Genomic DNA, 20,661 nt, shown 5'->3' on the forward strand with positions numbered 1-20,661 from the left:
AACGGTCAAAAAATGTTAAAGTGTGTTGCTCTTTTCTAAGTCAAAACCATATAAGGATGCAACCCTTTTGTTGTATAAAGCATCCTACTTTAAAAACATGCATTCATATACTTTGTGTACTTTAAAGACTCAATCTCAATTTTAATACGTAGTTTATTTCCTACTAAGTATAAGATGTCCACTTCTGGGTAAGTAGAAAGTCATACTGTTAAATGAAACTCAGGGTATTTGTTTTTGAGAAACGTTTCTGTATTCCAAATTTGTGAAGAATCTATCTCATTACCAGTCCTAATAAATTACACCGGGATTCTTTTTGACATAAATTGAATCCCAGAATTTTGTGCAAACCAAATCAATTGTGTCCCTATCTTTGAGCTGAGGCATCCAAAATAGTGAAACAATTAATAATACAAAAATAAGAGTTTGTGATTATTAAATAAAAACCTTGCTTTTGTAATATTTATATCTTTGTTGCTTCCTAGACAATACAAATGAGAAATGTATGCCTTCTCGTCCTTCCATGGGACAGAAAGGAAGGAAAGAAGCTAAAGACTAATGTGTAATGATAGGTCTTGTCAAATAGTTTAGTAAGTTTCTTAGTAAAAAAAAAAATCCATTATAATATTTATACCTTAATTAAAATATATGATAGACATTTCTATATGACTTCAATAATATTTTCTTACCTTATCAAGAGAGAAAGTTTTGGTCAGGGCAAAACCCCATCCAGCTTCAAAAGCTCTTCGAATCATTGATGTGCTGGTTGCTGGAGTTGCACTAGCAAGACCAAAAGGATTTATAAACTTCAATCCAGCCATTTCTACACTAATGTCCACCAGATCAATAGGAGTGTAAAAGAGGGGTAGTTCAGGCTTGGCAGAAATGGAAGCTCCATATTGTGACTGCAAAAGACAAACCAATAATTGGTTTCATATTACATCTAAATTGTCCATAATAATATTTTACAAAAATCACTTCAACACAGCAATTCGAATTAACATAGAGTACAACAGTCTGTTTACAATGAAAAAAACAGGCAAAAAGTCAGTTAGCAGTGAACTGAATTCATACAATATCCTATTTTAATTTCAAAGGCAGTATGAAGAGTATTAGCAGAAATAAAATCAATTAAATAAACAAACAACTGTATTTAAAACATACTGAGATTCAAATACAAAAGGGAATAATTTTAGAATTTTTCTCCCTGGTCCAACCCGGCCTATTTGTACTTAATTTATGAAAATACCTTTAGTGCTCAGAGATATGGGCAATGGCAAGTCAGGGGGCCTAAATTCAATTTCCAGTAATCTCACTACTGTTCAGGTGATTTTAGGAAAGCCAACTAATACGTCCCTGTCTTTTCTTCTCTATAGTTTTCAGTATAGCAGCAGGAATGCTGCTTGCCTAATTTCTTCCTCACAGGAAGATTGGAAAATTCAGAAAATCATAAGCTGCAGGGAGATATTTAATTTGGAAAGTGGGTAATGTACTCATGTGCATTATGGGGGTTTGTTCTTTTTCCTGAAACCAAATAGGTCCCAAACAGTTTATGTCAAAATCTTTGACTGGCACTCAAAACTGTAAATTTACGTTTGTTAAAATGATCACTGTAATAATACTTCTTTGCAGGATTATTGGAATGTTTTAATAAAAACACTTACTCTTAGCACAAGGCACACTGAAACATCCTACATAGGTGCTTGCTAAATGTTGTCTCCTTTTCTGACTGGGGAGGTTATTAACAATTGCATCAGGCCTTTTGTTTGTAAAGTGTCTCTCTCTCCCTCCATTCCTCCCTCCCCTTCTCTCTTTCTGTTTATCTCCAAAAGACAAATAACACTGGAAAATATAAAAAGGATGAATTTTCTCAGCCAAAGCAGTTACCGAATGGACAGGGCTAGTTAATTCAAAAGTAGAAATCCTTTCTCTTGTGAATCATCACTCAAAAGAAAAGTTATTTGAGCAGAACTTTAATTTTATAGGAGTGTGTCTTGTGTAGATAAAGATTGCCATGACTTGCATAGAAATTATTTCTGGCCCTCCACCACTTATAATGCAAAGCAAAGCTCACTTAATATGTAAAAAGGCATCAAACTTGTCAATTGAAACACTAATGTGTCTCTGGTACAGGCAAAGAGATGCCTGATGGGATCCAGGCTTCAGCTATGGCAGGCGCCTTCTCCCAGGGATGTTCTGGGCTTCAAGGCATATTTCTGAATATTGGTTACTCTGGGTGTGAACATAATTTTTCTGTCCTCACATAGGATTGCTATACTATTAAAAGGATTATTAGCAAAGACAAAAACTACAATGTAAAATATAGGAAACTGGAGGTTAATTCGAGGTGTGTGTATGTATGTGTGTCCACACATGGATGTTTACAATGACAACAACTGGCAAAAAGTCAGTTAGCAGTAAACCGAATACATACAATATCATTCTTTCTAAATGTCAAAGGCAGTATGGAAACTATTATCAATTAAATAAACAAACAAACAACTTTATTTAAAAGTTACTGAAATTCAAACACAAAAGGGAATAATTTTAGAATTTTTCTCTTGGTCCCATTAACCAGCCTCTTTGTGCTTAATTTATGAAACCTTGCTTGATGGTATTTTCTTAGCTTTGTGTAATCATAATATAAATTGAATCAAGCAAGTTTTAGGGATAGACTAAGGAAGAATTTCCTTACATTACAGGTTGATTAACATCGGTAAAAGTATAGAAACACCTTCCCTGTTTTAGAAAAAACGTTGAGCCAACTTGCCTTTGATTCCAATAGCAGAACTACACGTGGTCCTACATACCTGTACTTTACAAGGTGAAATAAATGACCTTACAAGTATTCTTCTCTTTTTATGGCTGTGTGTTGGAATATCTATTTTTCTCAATCTTACAGATGAATTTTGGTTTGTTCATAATTGTAGCTATATATGGCATTAGGCAACAGCCCAAGGAGGCAGATATGTATGTATAGTTCAACTTGCATTGCTTAATTTATGTAGTTTTAAATAAATAAGTAATTGCTTTGAAATTCTTACAAAGGCTGCTGCCTTAATACTTAGAAAGAAAATGATTTGGACAAATTTTGCAAGATTTTCTTTAAGCTTCAAAACAAAACCAAACACATCAAAGCAAACAATAAAATACACACACACACACACACACACACACAATGAGAAATACAGCTTCTTATATGTTTTTTCTTTTATTCACAAAAGTGCTACTATGTATGTGTGTTTGTAATATAATCTAAAATCTTCACATGCCATAGGCAGTCTTTTTTCATACTGTGCAACACAGGGCTATTTTTAGCTTTGTCTTTGTCATGCTATAACAACTCAGTCTGTTCAACTTCATCATACATCCATGCCCTAATGTACACCTCCTTTTCTGAATTTTAAAAGCCTGTTCCCCCTTTGTACCCTTGCTCAGCGAACTCAAGCATATCTACTTTCAGTTCTCATTACAAGGTTAATTCCTCCCAAATCTCAATTGCAATCTCCAAACTCAGATTTCCAAAAGACTTCAAGGTCTTTGGATGTAGATGCTTTGCTCTTACACTTTAATATCAATTCTTATATCTCATCATATTCCCTCCTAACGAATATGTTATCTAGATTTTCAATTTTAGACAATATTATTTTCCCATTCATCCAGCAGTGTAGTAAATAACAGATATAAGGAAACAACCTAGGTGTTGAACAATGGGGATTGGTTCCATAATGGTTCTATTGTAAAAAGGAATGCTATGCTAGCATCAGAAATGATACAGAAGGAAATAATTTATTGACATGAAAGAGGGTTTATTATGTAAAAAGTAAAACAAACAGTGAGTTAGTATTATAATATTATATGTAAATTCCAAGTTAAGTTTTTGGTGGAAAAACATGTATATCTATTTTGCTGTATGTTTCCGTTTATCCATCAATCACAAAAGATAAACATCAACACGCTAGGAGAATTATATCTCAGAATCAGGGTTTTAGATGATCTTCGATTTTTAAATTTTTGCTCACTATAATTTTCATATTTTCAATAATAAATACAAGTTAATTGATGAAATAAATAGATTTGAAGGTATACTAAAACAATTTTTAAAAGAAGCCACGTGTGTTAGTTCATTTTCACACTGCTGTTAAAGACATGCTTGAAACTGGGCAATGTACAAAGGAAAGAGGTTTAACTGAACTTAAAGTTCCACGTGGCTGGGGAAGCCTCACAATCATGGCGGAAGGCAAGCAGGAGTAAGTCACATCTTACATGGATGACATCAGGCAAAGAGGGAGAGTTTATGCAGGGGTACTCCTCTTTTTAAAACCATCAGATCTTGTGAGACTTATTCACTATCATGAGAACAGCATGGGAAAGACCTGCCCCTATGATTCAATTTCCTCCCAATGGGTTCCTCCCATAACACATGGGAATACAAGATGAGCCTTGGGTGGGGACACAGCCAAACCATATCACCATGATACTCTAAAATCCATTAAGTGAAGCTCAAAGTAAAGAGTCTGCCCTTTAGTTTCCTCCATAGACTGTCCTGAATCAACTTTTTCAGTTCTACTTATTACTATGTAGAGCTAGAACAATTGAAGAGACTATTTACTTTAAAAGCTTTATTTTACAAACAGAAAACTAAAGCCAAAAGAAGCTAAATGAATATCTGTAAGTTGCTCAGTTACTGGTAAAGCCACAATAAAATATACAGTTTGCTGTCTTGTTGGCTTATGTTCTTAATCCACCCCTCAGAAATAAAATGTTTCAAACATTCCTTCTCAAAAATACTTTGTGCACTTTTCACATTCCATCTTTCTTCTCCACATGCTGAAAATTACCCATTCTAAAGTCCTTCCCTTGTCATTATAGAGAAATTATTTTATCTGAGACACTTATAGGTCACAAAAAGTATAATAATTTTAATTTATTGATTACATTGAAAATATTTGGTTATACATTTAAGTACTAAAATGCATTAACTTCCCCGTATTTTTCAGGAAACCAACTTAACATTTCTTTGCATGGCATAGTCTGCTTTTTTTTAATAATGTACTGCCAATATACCTGTTAGACTCAGTTACTAATGTTCATATAGAACTATTTTCGTTCATTTATTTATTCAGCAGGTATTTGTTAAGAACTTGGGGTTAAAAAGATGAACAAAACAGACAAGGTCCCTGACATTTATATGCAAAACAATACAAATAAATTTACCAACTACCACCAAACAAACACAAAATTTCCTACCGATAGTTCATCACACTGTTACATGTCTCCATACGTTATTTTATGCATTTTTTTACCCACTTAAAATACAAATAAATCTAAGACTTTCCTCATGCATTAAACTCTTCATAATCCTTCCAAACTCAACTGATTCATTCAAGCATATACTTGTTAGGACATTTCCTTACTACCATCTATATACTTTTCTGAAGTAGCTACCTCTTTTTTATTTACTATTCCACAATTTTACTTTATTATTATTCTTTAAGTTCTGGGATACATGGGCAGAATGTGAAGGTTTGTTACATAGGTATACTGATGCTATGGTGGTTTGCTGCATGCATCAACCCGTCATCTACATTAGGTATTTCTCCTAATGCTATCCATCCCCTAACCCCCTACTCCCCAACCGGCCCCAGTGTGTGATGTTCCCCTCTCTGAGTCCATGTGTTCTCATTGTTCAACTCCCATTTATAAGTGAGAACATGCAGTGTTTAGTTTTCTGTCCCTGTGTTAGTTTGCCGAGAATGATGGTTTCCAGCTTCATGCATGTCCCTACAAAGGATATGAACTCATCCTTTTTGGAGACTGCATAGTATTCCATGGTATATATGTACCACATTTTCTTAACCTAGCCTATCATTGATGGAAATTTGGGTTGGTTCCAAGTCTTTACAATTGTGAATAGTGCTACAGTAAACATGTGTGTGCATGTGTCTTTATAGTAGAATGATTTATAATCCTTTGGGTAAATACCCGGTAATGGGATTGCTGGGTCAAATAGTATTTCTGGATCTAGATTCTTGAGGAATCACCACACTGTCTTTCGCAATGGTTGAACTAATTTACACTCCCACCAACAGTGTAAAAGTGTTCTTACTTCTCCACATCCTCTCTCGCATCTGTTGTTTCGTGACTTTTTAATGATCGCCATTCTAACTGGCATGAGATAGTATCTCATTGTGGTTTTGATTTGCATTTCTCTAATGACCTGTGATGATGACCTTTTTTACATATGTTTGTTGGCTGCACAGATGTCTTCAAACAGAGAGCCAAATCATGAGTGAACTCCTATTCACAATTGCTACAAAGAGAATAAAATCCCTCCAAATACAACTTACAAGGAATGTGAAGGATCTTTTCAAGGAGAACTACAAACCACTGCTTAAGGAAATAAGAGAGGACACAAACAAATGGAAAAACGTTTCCATGGACAGAAAGAATCAATATTATGAAAATGGCCATGCTGCCCAAAGTAATTTACAGATTCAGTGCTATCCCCATCAAGCTACCACTGAATTTCTTCAGAGAATTAGAAAAAACTACTTAAATTTCATATGGAACCAAAAAAGAGCCTGTACAGCCAACACAACCCTAAGCAAAAAGAACAAAGCTGGAGGCATCACGCTATCTGACTTCAAACTATACTACAAGGCTACAGTAACCAAAACAGCAAGTTGCTGGTACTAAAACAGATATATAGATCAATGAAACAGAATGGAGACCTCAGAAATAAAGCCACACATCTACAAACATCTGATATCTTAGACAAACCTGACAAAAACAAGCAATGGGGAAATGAGTCCCTATTTAATAAACAGTGTTGGTAAAACTGGCTAGCCATATGCAGAAAACTGAAACTGGACCCTTTCCTTACACCTTACAAAAAAAATAACTCAAGATGGATTGAAGACTTAAATGTAAGACCCAAAACCATGAAAACCCTAGAAAAAAACCTAGGCAAATACTATTCAGGATATAGGCATGGGCAAAGACTTCATGACTAAAACACCAAGAGCAATGGCAACAAAAGCCAAATGTGACAAATGGAATCTAATTAAACTAAAGAGCTTCTACATATCGAAAGAAAGTATCATCAGAGTGAACAGGCAACCTACAGAACAGGAGAAGATTTTTGTAATCTATCCATCTGACAAAGGGCTAATACCCAGAATCTACAAATAACTTAAACAAACTTAGAAGGAAAAAAAAAACAAAAACAAAAAAACAAAAACAAGCAACCCTATCAAAAAGTGGGTGAAGGATATGAACAGACACCTCTCAAAAGAAGACAATTATGCGGCTATCCCACAGTTTAAGATATGCTGCTAGTCAGCTGTCATCACAGTCAGCCATACATGTTAATTTTCTCTTCAAATATAACATAAGCTCCTTGAGGACAGTGACCAAACATACCTTAACCAAATTATTATCTCCATTGCAATTACAAATATGCACCTATGCTAGGCGTGGTGGTTCATGCCTATAATCCCAGCACTTTGGGAGGCTGAGGTGGGCAGATTATGAGGTCAGGAGATGGAGACCATCCTGGCTATGGTGAAACCCCATCTCTACTAAAAATACAAAGAATTAGCCAGGCGTGGTGGCAGGCACCTGTAGTCCCAGCTACTGGGGAGGCTGAGGCAGAAGAATGGCATGAACCCGGGAGATGGGTCTTGCAGTGAGCCAAGATCATGCCACTGCACTCTGGCCTGGGTAACGGAGCAAGACTCCATCTCAAAAAAAAAAAAAAAAAAAAAAGCATCTGCATAAAATACTTACTCTTGAAGGCAATTCTTTCCTCTGTAGAGATACAGATAAATAAAATCACCTTTTCACATGGCATTCCTCAAGTATATTTTACGGAACTAACATATACTTCCTACATCTCCATTTTTTCTCTAGGCTAAACATTTTTATCTTTAATAATTACTTTTAATACAAAATGCTCTTAGCATTCTAGTTATCCTTTGTTAGATATCTCATTTACCTATATGCTATGAAATTGAGGAATCTGCTAACATAGTTGAAAAGGTTAAAAATGAGAACTTGAATTTTTGTCATTTCCCTCCTTGCCTTCTCATTGTAAAGCAAGAATCATTTTATAACCTGGACATCACCATGACCTCTTTGATTGTTCAAAATACACTCAGTGAAAACTAAAGGAAACTACAAAAGCAAAAGAAGCTGAAGTGCTGAAGAACCGAGATGAGAATGGTAAAAATGGAGATTAAGGAAAAGCTAAATGTCTAAGTTTTAGAGTGTAAAGATAAAGAGTAACCTTTCCTTTTTAAAGTCCTTCCTAGACATAAGAGAAATTGAAAATAACAGGGATGTCTAAAGACTATTTTTTTAAAGTTTGCTTTTTTCACCCTTAGAATTTTTGGGAAGAGACTGAGTAAAGGTTTTATTCACTTACAATAAAATTTCTAAAAATGAACTCCATGACAAACATAGACCATGAGGAGTCCAAAATATACATGTGTTACACTTAATTTTTCTCATTTCATTGTCATCTGCAAATTCCTTCAAGGTTCTTTACTGCATACAGAACAAACTATAACCTCAGCATTATATAATCCCAACTGTGATTTGGGCCCTTCTCCCTCCCCAACCTTTCTAATCTCATCTCCTACCCCTCCTTCAAAATATTTTATGCTTCCATTTATTGAACTAGTTATAATTTCTCAAATAAAACAATATCATTAATGCATCTTTGCATTTTGCCTTTTGTTTTTGCTCAGAATGTTCTTTCCTGCTGGTGATAATGCTTTGAAAATTCCAACTAAGCCTTCAAAAGTCAGTCCTGTTGTCATCTCTACTAAAAAACCTCCTTATGTGTAAAAAAGGGAGACCGAAGGGGAAATGATAAACTACCATTTAATGAGCATAGTGTTTTAGTTTCGCAAGGCAAAAAAGTTCTGGAGAAACATGATACATGTGCTTAATGCCACTGGAACTGTACACTTAAAGATGTCTAAGATGGTAAATTTTATATTATGTATGCTTTATCACAATTTAATCATGAATAATTATTTTAAGCTAAAAAAAAAAAAAAGTCTAGGAAGCCTCTTGACAGAAGATATTGCGAAGGTGTAGTGAAGGTCAAGGGTTTAACTTTTAAAACCTAAACCGTGTAACAGGCCCTGTAAAGTGGATGAAAGCCAAGAAACTTATGGTCCAGTTGAAACTCTCAAACTGCAGGAGTATAGTCTGGGGTCCCTTAGATGCAGAAAAGAAAATTAATTACAGTGAAGTATGTTTGTGTTCCACATAAGAAATAATTTTGAAATAGAGTTGCCCATTAGGGGAAGGGTCTGTCCTGGGAGATGTGAGATCATTTCCATTGGATATGACTCAAATTATCTATTAGTCAAGCCGTGGGTGTGAAGTTAGAGCTAGACAACCTTTAAGATATTTTCCAAGCCCTAATTCCATGGCTTCGTGATCATTATCATCATAAACTCTGAAGTCTTGATTGGGCACATTTTCCACAAGGGGCTTGTGGTAAAGTGTAGAACAATGAACTCAGAAAGGGCCTATTCAAAAATCAGAACTGGTCGTGTTCTAAGATATAGTCCCACAAAGCTCTGAGGCCAAGATAACTTACCAATATATACCCTAGAAATACTTCTAGATGTTTTAGTTACTGAGCATCCAGGAAGCCTCACCTCTGGACATTGTGTGCTAATCAGCTCTTCTTTTTCCCTTTTTTGAAAATAGTCTGTATCCATCATCAAACACCCCTAGGATGCTATCCCTTCTTGATGGACACATTACAGTTTATTCGGGATATAGTTTACACTCCCAAATTTCTACCTCTAACTCAGACCTCTCCTCTGATTAGATTGTTGCAATCGGTTGGATATTTCTGACTTGTATTTTAAACTTCTCACACTTGAATATCTATTAGGCATTTTAAACTGAAAACCCCTGACGTGAATTTTCTGCCACCAAGCCTGCTCCTTCTACAGCCTTGCCCATTTCAAAGAATGGCAACCGTATCCTTCCGATACCTTTGGCCAAAAACCTTACAATAGTTTGTGCCTTTCCTTTTACACTTTACAGCCAGTCTGTCAGAAAAATGTATTGTCTCTTTTTTTCAAAATATATTCCATTTCTCACCTCCACTACTACCTCCTGGTCTAAGCATAGTTGTCTCTCACTGAATTTACCACAGTAATCTTTTAACTTGTCCCACTGCTTCATGTCTCAGTCTTTCCCAGCAAAGGAACCACAGTAGGCTGATGGCTCCTACTCAACATTTATGGTGAGTGATTGTGGTGATGGTTACATGACTCCACACATCTGTCAAAACTCATCAAATGGTACAATGGAAATTGGCAAATTTTATTATATACAAATTATATTGCAGTAAAACTGACGAAAATGAAAAAAAAAAAAAAAACCCCACACAACCTCCTCAGGTTCCCACAAGCAAAGCTGCTTCCTAATCATACTTCATACTTGTTTGCTTACATATATGCTATCTCTCGCTTGATTTAATTTCAGCACCTAGTATAAGATTTGGCACAGAGATACTCAACATATTTGCTGAATGTATCAGACTCGTGACCTTGGGTACTCAGTGTCTTTTTCAAATTAGTTCCCAGTAAAGTGATAATCAGTTTAGATGAAATAATCATTAACTTTATTCCAAATCTATAAAAGTCCATTATTCTATGATTCTAATGTAGAGTGGCATTCAAGCTCTGGAAGATTGCTGATTTTAGGCCAATCTCTCCAAGAACCACCTAGTGGGAATAGTAAGTAATTGCCCTGGGTAATTAAGTATCTATGTGTGTATATATATTCTCTATAATTCAGTCACATTAAATGACATTAAGATTCACCAACATCACACTTTTGCCAGGGTCTTGCCTAAAATAGAGCATTTTTCTTCCTACTGGAATTTTGACTTCCAGTTTAGAATGAACTTTGGTGGCAAGTAACAAACTGGCCTTACCATGAGGTACAGGAGGATCTCATGAAAATCATGCAGAAATGCAGCCAGGCCTCCAGGAAGAGCTGGGAATTCTCGAGGAAAGTAAGAAGATTCTTCATGCTTTGTCCTTTTTCTTTCTATGTACAGCCACTTTATTATTCTCCCTCTTCCAATTGGCTTCCCCTACTTCTTTATCCAGAACGATTAATATTGTATAGGTCTAGCCCAGTCATTTTTCTACTCTACTTATCAGAAACACATAGAGAGTTTTAAAAACTATGATGTCCAGGCCAGGTATCTTCCTACTAATTATATCAGAATCCCTTGGAGGAGGACTCATTAATAGTATTTTTAAAAATCCCTCCAAAAAATTACACAGAGCATTCAAGGATGAGACCACCTCTCCAGTAATACGAGTTCTCCTCCTAATTCCTAATTCTCAAGTAAGAGATTCAGGCTTGGCCAATATTGTGTTAGATGTCTACTTTATTCAACTATGTGGCTACTGGGGTCTGTTCAAGAGAACAAAGACTGTTTAAGTTTGGAAGATAGTCTCAAAGGTGCTCATGTGCGCCTCCTATCTGCTAATAAAGTGTCAGCTCTGACAAACATCAACACATTGTCCAAATGTTAAGGTCTACTGTAAAAATAAAACACTTTTAATTTTTTTTCTCTTTTATTCTTAAGATCAACAAGATAGTTGTTCATCTGCAAGTAATATTTATACTAGACCCAGTGATAGGTATTTTCTAATCACAATTTTTAAGGTATGCATTATTCTCCTATTGAAGATGAGGAAAATGAGGCTCAAAGAAAGTAAACTGCTTGTGTAAAGATTAGTAAGTGGTAGAGCAAGATTTCAATTGAAAGCTTACACTAACTACATTATATCAAGCTGCCCTCATCTTACATACATTTTCTAAATTATTAATGTCCTCAAAACAAGAAACTAACCTGAAAGTTATTCATGATGGTTTGATTGATCACAGAGAGTACATATCCACACACACTGAGACATTGTATCAAAAATAAAAACCATATACTGTTCAAATATCATTAAGACAATCACAATGCCATTAATTCAAGAATAGAAATAAAAATATAGTCTTAAACTACAATAACCCATTATTTTATTATTAAATTATTACTCATTACCACTGGTTTCTTCTGTTATACCTTGTTGGATCATGGAATTACAGCAGAGACATTTGGATGTATAATGATCATGTTGTTGGGGAAAAGCAACTTACATGATAAGTATGTATCCCAGTTGTATTTTCTCCTAATTTGCTTTGCTAGAATGAAATTTGAAAAAAAAAAAAAAAGAGAAAAGCACTACTAAAAGCAATACTAGTGGTAGTGTTTGTTATATTTGATTGAAGAAGAAATCACCATCACTATGTTCCACCCAATTCAAAATAATCAAACAGCTTTCACTTACTCATTTTGTTTATATTTCATTGTGATATGTTACAGTGGATCCTATCTTGGAGTACAGCTGCTATAGAAGCATCCATTCTGAAATTATTTTAAGGAAAAGAATAAATAACATTGCGTAGCTGCTTGTGGCTAGATTAATTCACAGAATGGATTAATGCATTAATTAACTCAAGCTCAGTTACTTTGCTCTTTGAAGAAATATCTATTGAGGGAAAAATCTTACAGAGTAGAAATTAATTTGGATTAGCTGTTTCCATGATAGAAAGGCCTAGCTCCAGTGATTACAATTATAACATAAAAACAGATTTCATTTCTCCATTTTGAGAAGTTATTATTCATAATAAAATTTCTTTCTGATATAAAATCTTTTCTGATTTGAGGCTTCAGAAGTTTCTACAAAATAATGATTCCATTTTACTCATTTCTTTAAAAGACTATATTCACATTCCTCTATACTTGTAAACTGAGCATAAAATAAGACTACAAAATTAAAATCATTAATTGGCTCCATGGCATAATGGTCAGCATATCTGGACTCTGAAAATTAAATGATATTAATTCAAATCCATGTGCCATCTTTCTCCATCTAAACTCTACCTCTACCCCCAATTATGAGCTCTTTAACAACTTAAAACTTAATGTAGTATCATGCAAAAACTCCTCCTCCTTCAACCAAAAATAACTATTCCTCCCTGGTTTTCCCCCATTTACTTTATGACACTACCATCCATCAAGCTTAAGTTAAAACTTGTTAATTGTATTGTTTTTGATATTTCTTCTCTCTCAACTCCCATTTCTATTCTACAGCAAATCTAATTATTTTTGATTCTATTCTCTTTGCCACTATTATCTCTTACTGAGACTTTTTCTTACTGATTTCTGCATTCTCCTTACCTCCTACTCAAATCTGTTCTTTACTCTATACCAGAGTAGGGTTTTTAAAACAGAAATTTGATTGTGTTATGCACCTGCTTAAACTTTTCCTTAGTTTTCCATTGGATTTTGTTGATATTCAACTTTTCATGATAGCCTACAGCTCTTTCATGATAGGGTCCTGTCTACCTATCCAAACTTACCTTATGCCAATCTCTGTAAATATACATATCATAGTCACATGTGCCTTCTACCAAACTCTGCCTTTAACTGGACATTTACACTTGCTATTTTCTCTTTCTGACATATTATTTTTCCATGCTTTTATTTCCATGTAAACTCTTCTCCCACTGCCATGTACCAGCTCTTTTAGAAACCTGAGGTTGTATCACCAATGAGCTAAGTGAACTTGTAAAATATGCTTCCTAAACCCCACTTGTCCCATGATCTAAAATATTTCCTTAGCATATAAAATGTATCTATAATATCTGTGTATTCTATATGGCAGGCATTCTGTCCAGGAGCTAGGAACACAATAGTTAACAGAGTACTTTGTCTTTCTTTTTTTAAAAAAAGTAGTCTATTTTACTTATTAATGGTTAAAAAACTGCTTCACTAAACATTGTTTTATTATTTATGTATTAATATGCTGAGAGCAGTATTATTACCCATCTTTTTTCTACAGCTTTATTGAGGTACAATCAGTCTACAATAAACGTAATTAATATATAAAATTCAGTGCTTTGGATATATGCATACACTCATGTTACTATCACTACAATCCATGTCATAAACATATCCATCATGTTCTAAAGTTTCCTTGTGTTGCTTTGTTATTGTTGCTTGCTTTATCTCTTTCATATTTCCTTCCTTCCTTCCTTTCTTTTTCTTTCTTTCTCTTTCTTTCTTTTCATTTTTCTTTCTTTCCCTCCCTCCCTTTTTTATTTCTTTCTCTTTCTTATTTCTCTTTCTTTCTTTCTTTTCTTTCTTTCTCTTTCTCTTTCTTTCCTTTTTTTCTTTCTTTTTCTTTCTTTCTTTTTATTTCTTTCTTCTCTGTCTTCTTTCCCTCCTGTCCTCCCTTTCTTTCTTTCCTCTTTCCTTCTCCTTCCTTCCTTCCTTCCTCTTTACTTTTTGTTTCCTTCCTTCTTTTCTTTTCTTTTTTTCCTTCTTTCTTTCCAATATACCCAACATCCCTCTCACCCATCTGGAATCCATCATTCTATTGTCTACTTCTACACATTTGACTACTTTAGATGCCTCCTATAGAGGGAATCATGCAATATGTGTCCTTCTGTGATGGCCACTTCATTTAGCAAAATGTCTTCCAGTTCTATCCATTCTTTCACAAACAATACAATTTCCTTCTTTTGTAAGTCTAACTAATATTCTCTTGGATGCATAAATCGGAATTGCTTTATCCATTCATCTATCAGTGGACATTTAGGTTATATCTTGGCTATTGTGAATAATGTTGCAGTGAACATGGGGATGCAGATGTCCCTTTGAGATAATGATTTCAGTTATTTTACATATATACCCAGAAGTGGGATTGTTGGATCATACGATAGTTCTATTTTAAATTTTTTGAGAAACATATATGTTGTTTTCTACAGCAGTTCCACTATTTCACATTGCACCAACAGCTGTACAAGGGTTTCAACTTCTCCAAAAACTTGTCAAACTTTTGTTTTTCTGATAATAGTCATTGTATCAAGTGTGAGATGATATCTCAATGTGATTTTGATTTTCATTTTCCTGATGATCTGTGATAAGAATTTTTTCATATACCTGTTGGCCATTTGTATGGCTTCTTTGAAAAAATATCCATTCAAGTACCTTGCTAATTTTTTAAATTGGACTATTTCAATATTTTGCTATTGAATTTTAAAAGTCTCTTATATTTTTTGGAAATTAACTGCTGGTTAATTAATGGTAAATATTTCTTCCCATTCTAAAGGCTACTTTTTCACTCTGTTGTTTCCTTTGCTATGCAGAAGCTCTTTCATTTCAGCTAATATAATAGTGTGTAATCCCACTTATCTCGTTTTGCTTTTGTTGACCACACTTTTGGTGTCATATCCATGAAATCATTGTCAAAACCAATGTCATGAAGCTTTTCCCATATGCTTCCTTCTAAGGAGTTTTACAGTTGCAGGTCATACATTTTAGTCTTTAATTAATTTTGAGTTAATTTTTGTCTGTGGTGAAAGATAAACGTTCCAATTTAATTATTCTGCATGTGGATAGCCACTTTTCCCAATGTAACATTTATTGAAAAGACAATCCTTTCCCCACTATGCATTCTTGACTTTTTATTGAAAGTCATTGTATATGTTGTATAGTTGACTGTACATGGCATAGCTGTAGCATATAAGTTCTCTATTGTTCCAATGTTCTACATGTTTGTTTTTATGCCAGTACCATACTGCTCTGATTATTATTGCTTTGTAATTGTTTTGAAATCAGGAAGTATAATGTTTCTAACTTTGTTCTTATTCAAAATTGTTTTTGTTATTTGGGTATTTTGTGGATTCATATATATTTTAGGATTATATTTTCAATTTCTGTGAAAAATGTATTTGGAATTTTGATAAGGATTTCATAGAGTCTGTACATTGCTTTAGGTGAAATGGATACTTTAACATTAGTTTTTCCAATCTATATTCCAAGAATATAATATGTCTTTCCATTTAGGTTTTTCTGCTTTACTTTCCTTCAGTATTTTAGAGTTTTTATTTTAAAAGTATTTCGTGCTCTTGATTCAGTGTATTCCTAAGTACTTTATTCTTTCTAGTCTTATTGTAAATGGATTTTTTTCTTAATTTTTTGGATAGTTTATTGTTGGCATACAGAAATACAACTGCTTTTTGTATGTGGATTTGAATCCTGCAACTTTACTGAATTTGTTTATTAGTTCTCCCGTTTTTTGGGGCAGTCTTCAGGGGTTTGTATGTATGAGATCATGTCCTCTGCAAACAGTTAATTTTTCTTCTTGTTTTCTGATATGGATGCCTTTTATTTCTTTGGTTTGACATATGGTTTTTGCCCATCATTCTGTTAATGTGGTGTTATCACATTTATTGATTTGTGTATGTTGAACCATCTTTTCATCCTAGGAGTAAGTCTTGCTTTATGGAGATTTATAGGTGATAGAATACAATCTTTTTAATGTGCTGTTGAATTTGGTTTGCTAATATTTCATTGAAAGTTTTTGCATCCATATTCATCAGGAATACTGGCCTGTAGTTTTCTTTGTTTGTGGTATCTTTGGATTTGGTAACAGTGTGATGCTGACCTCATAAAATGAGTATGGAAGTATTTAATCTTCTATTTTTTTTACAAGAGTTTAGGAAGAAAGGATATTAATTGTTCTTTAAATGTATAGTAAAATTAACCAGTGAAGCCACCTGGTCCTAGGCTTTCCTATTTGGATTGGTTTTCCATCACTGACTCAACCTCCTTATTTGTTATTGGTTTTTTCAGGTTTTCCATTTCTTCTTAATTCTGTCTTTATAGGTTGTATGTTTTTAGGAATTTATCCAGTTTATCTAGGTGGTCAAATTTGTTCACAACAGTCCCTTATGGTCTTCTTTTTTATTTCTCTGGCATTAGTTGTAATGTCTCCTGTTTCATTTCCGATTTTATGTTTGAATCCTCTCTTTTTTTTCTTGGTTCAGATAACAAATTGTCAATTTTATCTTTTGAAAAACAATTTTTAATTTTATTGATTTTTTTCTATTGTATTTTTATTCTTTATTTCATTTGTTCCTGCTCTAATCTTTTATTACTTCCATCATTCTGCTAACTTTGAGCTTAGTTGTTTTCTTGTTGTTGTTGTTTTGTTGTTGTTGTTCATCGATGTTTAAAGTTACGATATTTATTTCAGATCTTCTTTCTTTTTTAATGTAGACATTTACTGCTATAAAACATCTCTTAGTACTGTTCTTGCATAAGTTTTTTTTCTTTTTATTAGTCTTTTGGTATTTTGTGTTTTTGTTTTAGTTTGTCCTGAGAGATACTCTAATTCTGCCCCCATGATCCCATCACCACCCACCATGCCCCACCTCCAACACTGGGGATTAGAATTCAACATAAGATTTGGTGGAGACACAGATCCAAACCATATCACTGAATTATAGTAATACATTGGTTTCTTTTACATTCTACTAGTTATAATATTATCTGTTAATATAATAGCATGTAGACAATTATAGCCTCTACTGCATAAAAACCAAAGAGTCTGTTCAAAGAATAAAACAGTAAATGAACTTAAAGAAATGATTTTAAGTTAGACAGAGATCCCCCTAAAATAATAAATAACATGTTGACAAATTTTCAAAAGTGTCAATCAAAAGGGTAACAATTGCCATATTGACAGGCCCAGGGGCAAAGGTGGTGATATTGCTGACAAGATGTCAATGATTAAAGTAATAAAAGCATGGTGACCAGCTCAGGGTGGTGCCTGACAGCAAATCCATGTAACATAAAGGAGTCAGTATGATCAAGGTGAGAGTGACGAAGGTAAATAAAAGAAGCTGACATTTAAGAAAGGTGACAGCAGTAATGTTAAATATTAAGCTTTGGAATAAGAAGCTCAAAATTGTAAGTCAACAACATCAGCCAATACTTGCTCTTGTGTTAACCTATTACCCCTCATATTTCTAGAAGGAGAATTCTCTGAAATAGACTAAGGTGAGGGCAGAGTGTGAAGAGAAAACCAGTGTAGTTGCCCAGAGGTCACTTCAAAATAGAAATAACAATGTCTACAGGGAAGGATGGTTGTGAAGATCAAATGAGAAAAACTACAAAGCCCAAGCATGCTCATTTGTATCCTTCTGTTTCCATGGTAACTCTACCCCACCATCAAGTACCAGATCTTTTAGTAATCTAAGGTAGTATTTATCACCAATGAGCCATGCGAACTTACGAAATCCATTTCCTAAACTCAGTGTCCTCATAATCTAAAACATTTCCAAAACCTACCCATTGTTTCAATTGTATTTATTAAGTGCCTACACATGGCAGGCATTTCATTGGCCAACCACCAACGGTAAGGTAACCACTGTTCTAGGGATACAACAGAGAACAAAACTGACTAAAAATCTATTTGAAGGCTACGTTCTCACAGGATGTTGTCTGCTATATAGTGACTGTTTAGTACATGGGAAGTGATCTAAAATGAAATAAGGTAAACTTTTGAGTATTGGTTCTAAGAATCACAAAAAGTCCAATACTTGTCCCCACTCTGGAGCAGAGTTCTCTGATAACGGCTAGGAACTCACTTATGTGTTCTGACTTCCACATGCTCAGCTGGAGCTCAGAAAAAGAGAAAAGAACATCATGAGGAAAAAGCAAGCTGGTTATTGAAAAGAACAGTAGAACTAAGAACAGAAAAACTTGGGTTCTAGTCCCAGCATTGCTATTAACTAGTTTTAACACCTTAAGAAAGGCATTACATTTTTTTCTGCTATTTTTTATGGATGTTATTCTTGTCTTTATCTCTTTGAGGATATTTAACAATTTTTACAGCCTTTTCAGATAATTCTATTATTGTTGTATTCTTCTGAGTAAATTATCTTACTATGTGAATTTACTCTTTTAAATCCTGTTCCTCAGCTTCCTAACTCATGGCCAACTACATCTCAACCAAATCCAGCACAGTTCTCCATTTTTTTAAATGGGGAAATGGTTAATCCAGAGGTAATTTTGAGTATAAAGTGAATGCTAAGCCTCTAAAAACAATCAACCATAATGGGCATTCAATAAATTAGATTTTTAAATTTTTATATGTATTATTTGGGTTTTAGAACCATATAAAATTACAATTCTGCTCCTCCCATGAATGAGAATAATGAGGTTCAAGATAATGTATTGGAAATTTTAAAAGTTGTTAAGTCCTTGAGCTGGGAATTCCACCTCTATGATGACAATGTTCTGTCTCAGAGACATAAGTGAGAAAACCAAAAAGGCAACATGATATTCCCAAAAGTCTGAAGGCAGAATTAATGAGCAATTAGTTCAGGACTTGAACCCAGACTGCTTGACTTTCAGGTTGCCATTACACCATCCTGGATATTTTTTGAACTGATCCTTTACAACTTGTTTGACGAGATTCAACTTTACTAAATCACTGAATTCAGAAGAACACAATTCTGGTCAAAATTTACAATGAGGTTAGTTTGTATTTAAATTTTCCACAGCAAACCAAAGGTTTTGGGTGTTTTGTTTTATTGTGCTACATTGTCATTAGACCCAGAGGGCCCTATGCATTAGAGCGCTGAAAATTTGGCATGGGATGCATAACACTTCTAGTCCATCTGGACCAGTTGACGCTGCAGTGGTTAATTTCTTTCATACTCCATCAACATGAACTAAGGTTAGATTTCCTATGTATTGGATCAGATTTTTCAGTTATTTTTTTTTTTTTCTGCCCATTCTAATCTTTGGTTATCTCTGCCTGAAGTAGCAATCTACTGTATACTGGCAAGGAAATATTCTGTCTTTACAGAGACAATTTCATTTTAAATTACTTTTCAGGTCAAACATTGCCATTTAATAAAAGTTTGGAACCTATACAAAGTTAATAAAAGGCATTAAAATTACTTATTAGTCATGGTATTTTCTTCCTCTATCACCAACTAGATAGTTTTGTTTCGATAGCTCCATTAGGTACAGCCTCATTGCTCATTTTTTCCTTGACTTCCTTTTAGAACATATGGACATTACAAAAAATAAATTCTCCTTTATACACAAAAAGCTTCACATTACTAGGAATAGAATTTTTAAATATTAGCTAAAGAACACATCACAATTTAACCTGAATGTCCTATCAAAGAGTAAAATTATGTGGAGAGTACTACAGGGTTTAATGTATGTTTATTTATAAGCAACTGAAGACGACTTCATTTTTCAATAACTGTAAGCACATTTGACTTTACTACTTGCCATTTCAAGAAATAAAGATGAGGTCACATACATTTCTGGTACTAGTTAAGTCTAAAGGCTCAGTTTCCCAATGAGACTGACCTGAAGTCATCTCAACACTATGATCCTGACCCAGTGGAAAAACTTAGCATGGAAACAGCATTTAGCCATGACATACTTCAATATTATTTTTTGGAGGCTATCGCTATCTCAAACTGAATCCATTGTGATTTAAAACTGTCTTTTTATTGATATTCATTGTTTTTCAACCTGACAGTGGCCAATGATTTATATCAATCTTCTCTTAACACAGGAATTAAAGAGTCTGCACTATATCTTAAACTGAAGGACACTTTTTCAATAAGTCTCAAGATTTTAATACAGTTGTCATTTCAAAAGCCTACCCCTTCTCAGTTGGAAAGGGGTTTAGAGAAGAAGAAGGCAGTTCTGTTGATAAGATTGTTTTTATCTGT

The 20,661-nt window shown here is 34.1% G+C and overlaps 1 protein-coding gene across 1 annotated transcript in view; it reads right to left on the bottom strand.

Moving 5' to 3' along the window:
• Positions 1-20,661, bottom strand: part of DPYD (dihydropyrimidine dehydrogenase) — an 861,792-nt gene that overhangs the window by 436,295 nt on the left and 404,836 nt on the right. The window contains exon 13 of the mRNA XM_011959403.1: positions 687-902. Coding sequence (XP_011814793.1) covers positions 687-902 — 216 coding nt within the window. The remainder of the gene's footprint in view (positions 1-686; positions 903-20,661) is intronic.

Source organism: Colobus angolensis, unplaced genomic scaffold (genome assembly GCF_000951035.1).
Source record: "Colobus angolensis palliatus isolate OR3802 unplaced genomic scaffold, Cang.pa_1.0 Scaffold491, whole genome shotgun sequence".
Classification (NCBI taxonomy): domain Eukaryota; kingdom Metazoa; phylum Chordata; class Mammalia; order Primates; family Cercopithecidae; genus Colobus; species Colobus angolensis.